General features: G+C 41.9%; 1 protein-coding gene across 4 annotated transcripts in view; it reads right to left on the bottom strand.

The window, feature by feature from the left end:
• Positions 1-227: 227 nt before the first annotated feature.
• Positions 228-8,327, bottom strand: part of LOC147610578 (RING/U-box superfamily protein) — a 28,545-nt gene continuing 20,445 nt past the window's right edge. For 2 of the 4 annotated variants that reach the window (XM_086786208.1, XM_086786209.1), the window contains exons 2-10: positions 2,958-3,141; positions 2,758-2,847; positions 2,567-2,668; positions 2,264-2,346; positions 2,075-2,188; positions 1,893-1,995; positions 1,062-1,704; positions 783-949; positions 228-701 (exon numbers count right to left, since the gene is read on the bottom strand). In XM_086786208.1, the coding sequence (XP_086642334.1) occupies positions 573-701; positions 783-949; positions 1,062-1,704; positions 1,893-1,995; positions 2,075-2,188; positions 2,264-2,346; positions 2,567-2,668; positions 2,758-2,847; positions 2,958-3,141 (1,615 nt within the window). In that variant the 3' untranslated portion in view covers positions 228-572. The remainder of the gene's footprint in view (positions 702-782; positions 950-1,061; positions 1,705-1,892; positions 1,996-2,074; positions 2,189-2,263; positions 2,347-2,566; positions 2,669-2,757; positions 2,848-2,957; positions 3,142-8,327) is intronic. The other 2 variants (XM_086786210.1, XM_086786211.1) reach the window with 2 other exon arrangements.

The following is an 8,327-nucleotide window of genomic DNA, read 5'->3' as shown; positions in this document are numbered from 1 at the left end:
CTAAGAATAAGAATTAGATGCGGTGAAGACTTAACTTCCAAGAGATTTTCCCTAGGTCAAGAATGGGAGGAATGTAGAGAACCATCCTCCCCCAGTCTTGCCCTACCCATTTTTCCTCATATTCAAAGAATATGGTTTCACCTATAGCTACTGACACTCTTCTAATGCAATTTTATATTCTAATAACCCAAATAACTGACTCATGGAGCTCAATCATAATCTATAGATGGCTAACTTTTTCCCATGTCATTACTCTCCAAAGTGACTGCAACATCACCTCTCAATCCCCAAATGAACAAAATGGCATACATGATCTGATACAAGCATTATAAATAAAGGCAGGGTAAAGGATCCGTTTAGTCAAAGGTCTTCCACCTTATAGTTAATGAGGCACTTCAAAGCTAAGGGTTGTGTACAAGCTACTTGCATCATTATTGTGCTCTCTGCTTGTATACAAATGGGTACCAAAACCTCCCTCTCGACTAGTGGCCCTTGCAAGCCTCTAGAGTGCTCTACCTGCTTAGATCCTGAACCAATCAAAGATCCAAGTGACCTGACCATTCATTCACTGTTTACAACGCACCAAAAAAATGTTCTATTTGCAGAGCACCCTGTTGGTTCCCATTCTGCTGTACACTTCGAGAAGACTTTGATCGTTTCGCCGGGCGCAACCAGTTATCAAGAGAGCCCCCACCAACTTTCTGCAACAATCAAATCCAAGCATACACATGAGAAGCCAAGCTTTGAAATATGAGCATTTGTCAACGTTTGGGGTTACTTACAAGCATTGGTGGAGGCCTTAGAACTTTGACCTGTCCACCCCGCCCATTGGCTCCATATGAAATGAAAGTGCCAGATGATGTGTCTCCGTGCTGAGCACTCCAAGTAGATGTAGGTTGCTTGCACCACTTACCTGGGTTAGGCATTTGGTTGTCCAGTTTGCTTGTAACTGAGACAACAGAATGTCAAGGCTTTATGTCAAAATAGCTTTAGCAACACACCAAAAGAAGTCTCTAGAGTTGAAAATGCAACAAATTGATTAAAAAACCATGATTACTAACTTGTTCCAATCTCACATGCTGTACCCACAGTAAGCCTCACTTCTTTCCTGATGGTCAGTGGAAAATTACTTCTGCTTGAACTATCCAGACATGGTTTGCCTTGCATCATGACTGCACCTGAGTCAAGCGTATCTACATCCTCCCATGTACTCGAAAGGACGTCAGGACCCAGGCCAATCCTTGCTCTGAGCTCAACATCTTCCAAAATTCCCTTGGCAAGGGCAGCATCAACACTACCTCCATTATGAAAAGAGCCAACACCCTTCATTGTGTTCATAATTTCCTTTTGTCTTGCTTTCCCTTCTCCTTGCTCCTGACTCAAACCAGACTCTCCCAAGCTTGAACGCTGCATTTCATCCTCTTCTATCAAGGTACAAAATGCATCGATGTTAACATTAGAATTGAGAACTGCATGTGAGACCTTGGCTGTCACCTTGGATGTAGCCGAATTTTTCATCATTTGAGACAAAGGTTGTAAAGGAAGAGGGGGCTTTGAATCAGGAAGGCCTGTACCCAGATTCTTCCTATCTGCAAACTTATCGCTCAAAGAATCGGCATCTTTGCTGCTAAAACAGGACACCTTGAGCCGCAAGTCTCCATTCTCCTTATCTTCCAAGCTTTTCTCCAGCTCTTGCACCCTCACCTGTTTTAACAAATCAGATAAGGCTGTCATAAGAGTATCAATTAACTGGGCCAAGGAATTTCTCTCATCCAGTATGCTGTGCTATTCAAACCATCTTCTTCAAAATCAAACAAACACTAAGGTGAAAGCAGTCAGTCATGCACTATATGGGGGAAACATCATAAAAACCAACAGCCCAGAAGGACCACCTTTAGTAGTTTGATGCGTTCAACTGCTTTCTCAGACTTGCGAAGAGCTTTGCTTTCTCCCATTCCTAACTCATTGCACCTTGCCATGAGCTCTTTATATGCCCTGAAATCATCGAGTGATTCCCTTTTCTACATCCTTTAACACACAAGTCCTTTTATCCAAGGCCAACTGGTAGACTAACCTATTTCGCACTATGAGAGATCTTGTGAGAGTGCCAATCACATCATCTTTGTTTCCACACCCGATATTAGCCATCCTTGCAACATCATCTTCATTAGCATCCAAATTTTGCGCCCTGCACAAACAGTACGATTAGAGCATCAAAACCTGACACTTAGAGAATCTTTCATGGAAGTGGAAAGGCTCATACAGCTTGTGAGATGCAAGATCCTGGGCTAAAGCAGTGTTCTTTTCAAGTAGCTTGCATCGTTCTGCTGTGGACCTCTTCAGTTCCTGCAAAAACAAGTGCTTAATTCAGTTTTATAGAATATGTGTGTTGTATATTAAATACATGGGAAATATGCATATGGGTATGCATCCATGCATGCACGCATGGGTATATGTACATATGTAGTACATGAATTAATATATGGGGGGGGTGTTTGCATGCACGTGTGCACGTTGTATAGATTATAAAGGCCAAAGTAAAGAAATGAAGCTCAGAGAATATCACCTCTTGAATTCTTGAGAGAGCATCTTTTGATCTGGACTTCTCTCTGTAAATTTCCATTTGAGCACACTCTGCTTTCTCTGCCCTGACAGTACAAAGGGAGAGCTACAGACCAAAAGTTCAAAATGGTGGAATAAATGAAATAGTTAAGTGAGACTACAGTGCTGCACTCGTGTCATTAAAACAAGATGTACCTGTTTAGTCAACTCTTGCAGCTGATCCTGATGAGCTTCCAAAGAACATTTGGCCACCGACAATTGTCCTGTAAGCTTCTGGACTGATGCCTGGCAAAAATGCATTTACAATTTCAGTACTGCCAAGAAGGTTACTAAGAGCAAAGATTAATTAGGAAACACGCAATCAAAAGAGATGAGACTTAGATGGATAGATTTACCTTCAGGGTTTCGAAATCATCACAAACATTGGGCAGCTCAGAGAAATCTCCTTGGCTTATCTGTGTGGCCTCTGAGGCTGACTGGAAATATAAACGGTGTACATCTTTGCCTGAACACTGCTGCTTGCACAAGGGGCATGTAGATTTGCGTCCAGAAGGGCAATACTCCAACCATTGCTGCAAGCTGCAACACAAGAAATCACAAAACCCCAATAAGAACGTTTATTCTTTTTTTTCCCTGTCTACGCAGCCAAAAAGACACTAAAACATACCTTCATAGCTTGGAATATATGCAAACTTAACAACAAACTAACAAGCAAAGAAGACACTAGAAAAAGGCTCACAAAGGATACTAGGACATGAAGAAAAAAACAAATCTCTGAATATTTAATGTGGTAGACTGGTGTCAAATGTGCAAGTGAATAACAAAGAAGCTAGACAGCAGGATAGAGAGACACATGCACAACAACTACATAAACTACTCTATATTTATGTACAAAAACTAAAGTTGGTACAACAATACTCTCCAAGTACAAAATGATATTGAAAATGTTGATCCTTGATCTCAGCCCAAACACTGTTGTAGAGTAACGCTCAGTCAGCCCTAGACCAAAGAAACGCTATGCAGAAGGCTCAATCGCTTGGAAGAAATGAGATGGCATGACTAAATATCCAACGCATGTACATATAGGGGCCCTCATACCCAATTGGCCAGTGCTATTGCTATCGGCCTGTAGAGGACAGCCCACGACTTGCATAAATGCCCTCAGTTTCACGCGTGTGACTGCCTGGGTGGCTACCCAATCTGCCCAACACCAGGGCACTGCTCTCCAAGCATGCATGACTAGCTAACACCACGTGTGTCCAGAATACACAGAGGCGTCACATTCTCCCCCACTTGTTGCATTGAAACTGTCCTCAGCGGCGTGTGTCCATGTAGAATGCCCATCCATATAAGGAAAAGATCCAAGCAGAGCTCATCCAAGGTACCCAAGGTCGTGTCCAATGCAAAGGCTCACATTCGTCCTAACCACATCAGCACAAAAGCCTGCGAAGAAACATGTGGATGACCAACTTTCGACGGATCCAGCACTTTCCATTTGTCCAATCGTCCATGATGAAACACTGCAAGCCAGTAAGTATCCTCCTGTAGCACACGAGAAAAACACTCAAGAGAATGGCCTAACAAATACATGGTGTCCATATAAAGTGCCCTTCCATAACACAAAAAGATCCAAGCAAACCTCATCAAGGTATCCAAGATCCTAAACACTGTGAGACCCAATGAGAAGACTCACATTCTGTCCACGCCACTCCAGCACAAAGACCTGCAAAGACACCTTTGGATGACCAACTACTGCCTAATCCAACACTTTCTTTCTGTCCAGTCGTCCATGAAAAAACATTGCGAACACTGAATATCCTATAGCTCGTGAACACCAAATATCCTCCCATAACCCACAAGAAGAACACTGCAAAGAAAGGCCTGGAAAAACCGTACTATTCACACTCCAACCACTAATGCATCATACATATTCTAAGTAATACATTTGTTGATACACCGAAGCAGAAACTCCGGCCATTGTCAGTACAGTCTAATGTGAAGACATACCCACTTGCACATCCTCCCACGGTCAAGACAAATCTGATGAACTGTCCTGATGATCTATCCTCCTGTTTTGCCTCCAAGACATCCGACACTAAGGATACTCCACCCAATGCAAACAACAAATGAGCAGAGTCCTATTCTAGCCCTTAAACTGAGGCAATTGCCACCTGAGGAGATTCTTCACCTAGAGTAGACGATAATTGTGATGACTCTCCCTCAAAGACCTAGCTGAACACTTTGTGCATGTGGCCTAACAATATGAAGCACCCCTAGTGTAAGCCCAACCCAAGAAATGAAAAAAAGCTAAGACACGCACACAAGCATCTCCTTTACACTCATCCTCTGGTTTTGAAGAAGCCTTCTCCTCGAATTCCTCCCTTGTTTTTGAGGAAGCCTTCTCCTTGGATTACTAAACACTACCAAGCTAGTCACTTGGTTTCCCATTTTGATTGCTAGTGTTTACTCACCAACTGAATGATGTTCATGTTGTCACAATAAATCACAACAATCCCATCCATGTTCTTACCCTACCAATAGCTTTTGCAACCAAGCTACCTCACATGTTGCCATAGACAACGCCCCCGTCACATGTACAGAAGTTATGTGTCTTCTTTCAACCCTAATTCATATGTTTTTCTTTTGCCCTTCAAGGATTAGCGTGTCTATGTGCATGCACATGGCATCCCCATTTGCTAAACTTAATCCTTGTCTCCAATTCCACTCCAAATCTGATGAAGATCTATGCATCTATTCCACTTTGTTCCCTTTCCTTCTTGCCCTATCCCTAAACACAAACACAAACACAAATGGCTACCAACCCTCGTGAAACACTTCCCTTGGGTTGTCCTGACACCAACCACCTTCGGAGAGGGTCTTGACACATGTTGCGTTACTCTCCTTGGACTATGCACCTTCATCTGGGACACCATCAGTGTTTAGCGTTGCCGAACCGGAAGCTTTGATATCAATGTCATATGTGCGGAAGCTTTGTGTCTTCTTTCAACCCTAATTCATCTATTTTTCTATTGTCCTTCAAAGATTAGCGTGTCCATGTGCATGCACATGACAACCCCTAAGCTCAAACTTTGTACTTGACAAAGCAACTATTGGTTGCTTCTTGCTTCTCTAGCTAATAGCAATACTCCCAAAAGAAAACATAAAGCCACTAGTAGATGTCCTATCTGAAACACTACCAATCCAATTTGCATCTATATATCCATATACATGTATGTATCTATACTCCAGCCTCATAGAAAAGTCCATAGTGTACTATGGACTTACTTGAGTATCCTCCTAGCTGCATCCGAGTGTGGCTTTCTCAAGAATTGCATAAATTGACTCACCAACGCAACAACATAGCTCAAATGACCTGGTGATAGTCATGTAGATCAACCTCCCTACAATATGCATGTCCATAGTAGGGTCCTTCAAAGATCATCTCTATCTACAGTCAATTTTATGTTTTGCTCTAATGGCACCGAGATTGGCTTACAATCTTGCCATCCCATACTTGACAACATGTCCAAAGCATACTGCCTTTGTAAAGCCTCTATAAAATCCAAATCCCATCATGTTATCATCTCTATACCAAGAAAGTATTGTAGCTCAACCAAATCCTTCATCTCAAACTTCTTGAGGAGCATCTTTACCTCATGTATGTCAACATCGCTGTCCCTAGTGACAATCAAGTCATCAACATAGATGACTACTAGAAAAATGTCCTTGTCAATCTTTTTCACATAAAGCGAAAAATATTTTGCAAATATATGAAATCCAATAGTGACAAGATACTCTCTTATCTTCACTGACCATGCTCTAGATGCATGTTTCAAGTCATACAAGGCTTTACACAACCCGCAAACAAACTCTGGGTGTGCATGGTCCTCATATCGTGGTAGCTACACCATGTGGAGCTCCTCCTATAAATCATCGTATAGAAATACATTCTTTAGATGCATATGATGTAAAGACCATTTCTTAGTTGCAACCATAGCAATGACTTCTCTCATGATTGCCATCCTAGCAAACGAATTGAAAGTCTCCTCAAAGCTGATCCCATAGGTCTGTGCATATCCCTTGGCTACCAATCTTGCCTTGTACCTGCTCACAAATCCATTTGAATTCTATTTTACCTGATAAACCCACTTGCATCCAATTAGAAGAAGGCAAAGGTACTATAGCATGCAATAAGTTGATCGTTGTGACATGCAACAAAGCTTTCTTTAAACCTGTGAGTTTACACAATCCACTTTATTTAAGAGAGAAGAATTTAGAGAGACGATAAGAGTCCCCCCCTCCCCGTGGGCCATGTGACCATGCTTAGCCTCACATGACTTATATGCTTTGTTCTCTAAGGGACTGACCTTGACATCTAAGACTAGGAGACTAACCTACCTAGGTTGTGCCTAACATGTCTTGGACTAGGACTCACAATCTAAGCGTACGACAAATGTTCCTAAAAGGATACTAATGTTGTACAATGTTACACTAAATGATGAGCCATTGTGTCACATAGCACCTGAGTGCTTAGCTTGGCGGTAAGTTAATGGCTTCCAAGTAAGTCCGACAATATATGCGAGTACTCGTGGAAGAACTCTTCATCTAGCCATACGGCTTCATGAGTGCCTCGGTCCTTAAACTTTGTGTAGAATGATCTTTACCTATGACCAAAACCATGCTTTATTTCTCCAAATAACAAGCCTTGGAATCACCACTAACTTGAAATTGACAATGTAAACTTTCTTGGGATTGCCACAAATTTACTCCGACTGCATGACTTCACCTTCAACAACCATCTCAAGCTGTTGCTCATCTTAGACCACCAGCAAAGCTGATCCAACATAGAACTTCAACCAAGAAACATGGAGGACATTGTGCATAGTCCAACTATCTAGTAGCTTGAGCTTCATGGAGACATCACTAACATTTTTGATGATCAAAAAAGAACCAAAGCTTCGAAAGGAGAGCTTGGGACAACGCTTAGCCACTTCAACCTTTGCTTCACGATCCGGAGATACACCCAATCTCCTTCTTTGTAGTTAACATCTCTTCTAGACTTGTTGGCTTGCTTGTTGGTGTATGCTTCTTGAGCTTTGGCGAGGTGTCGCTTCACTGACTCAATGATCTCTGAAAATGTTTATGTGGTCATGTTAGCCTCCAAGAAAGGTGACACCAACCTCGTAAGAAGTGACGAGAAACAACGGCCAAAAGCTATCTCATAAGAAGTCCAACCGATATTGGATGAATAAGCATCATTCATGATTGCCTATACAAAAGGAAGATAATGCGCCCACTTTCATTATTTGTACTGAATCGACCAACAATCGTCATGCATTGTGTGTTCCTAGATCCAAATGCTGTTGGAAGGGGTCTTACAAAATCCATGTTGATATCCTAGAAAGGTCTTTCTAAAACTAGCAAAGGTTGTAGCAACCCTCTTGCTTCATATGCAAAACCTTAACCTTTTGGCAAATCTGACATGACTTGACATGCTAATAGACATCCCTTCTCATCTTTGGCTAATAAAATGATCGCTCTAACTCCTCCAATGTACTATTGATACCCCGATAACCTTCGACAAGAGAGTCACAAGCATCGTGAAGAAGTGCTCGTCGCTTTTCCATTATATGCATAGCCAACCATCCTGGATGATATATTGACCCGGTTTTGACTGAAGGACCAATCTATACTGAGTTCCAAATTCCAAAGAATCCTTATATTGTGCCTTCATGTTGTCTATATCCTTTCCTTGTATCTCAAAC

Source organism: Cibotium barometz, chromosome 49 (genome assembly GCF_041138505.1).
Source record: "Cibotium barometz isolate CiBa-2024 chromosome 49, ASM4113850v1, whole genome shotgun sequence".
Lineage (NCBI taxonomy): Eukaryota > Viridiplantae > Streptophyta > Polypodiopsida > Cyatheales > Cibotiaceae > Cibotium > Cibotium barometz.
This window is presented reverse-complemented; position numbering and strand designations above follow the sequence as displayed.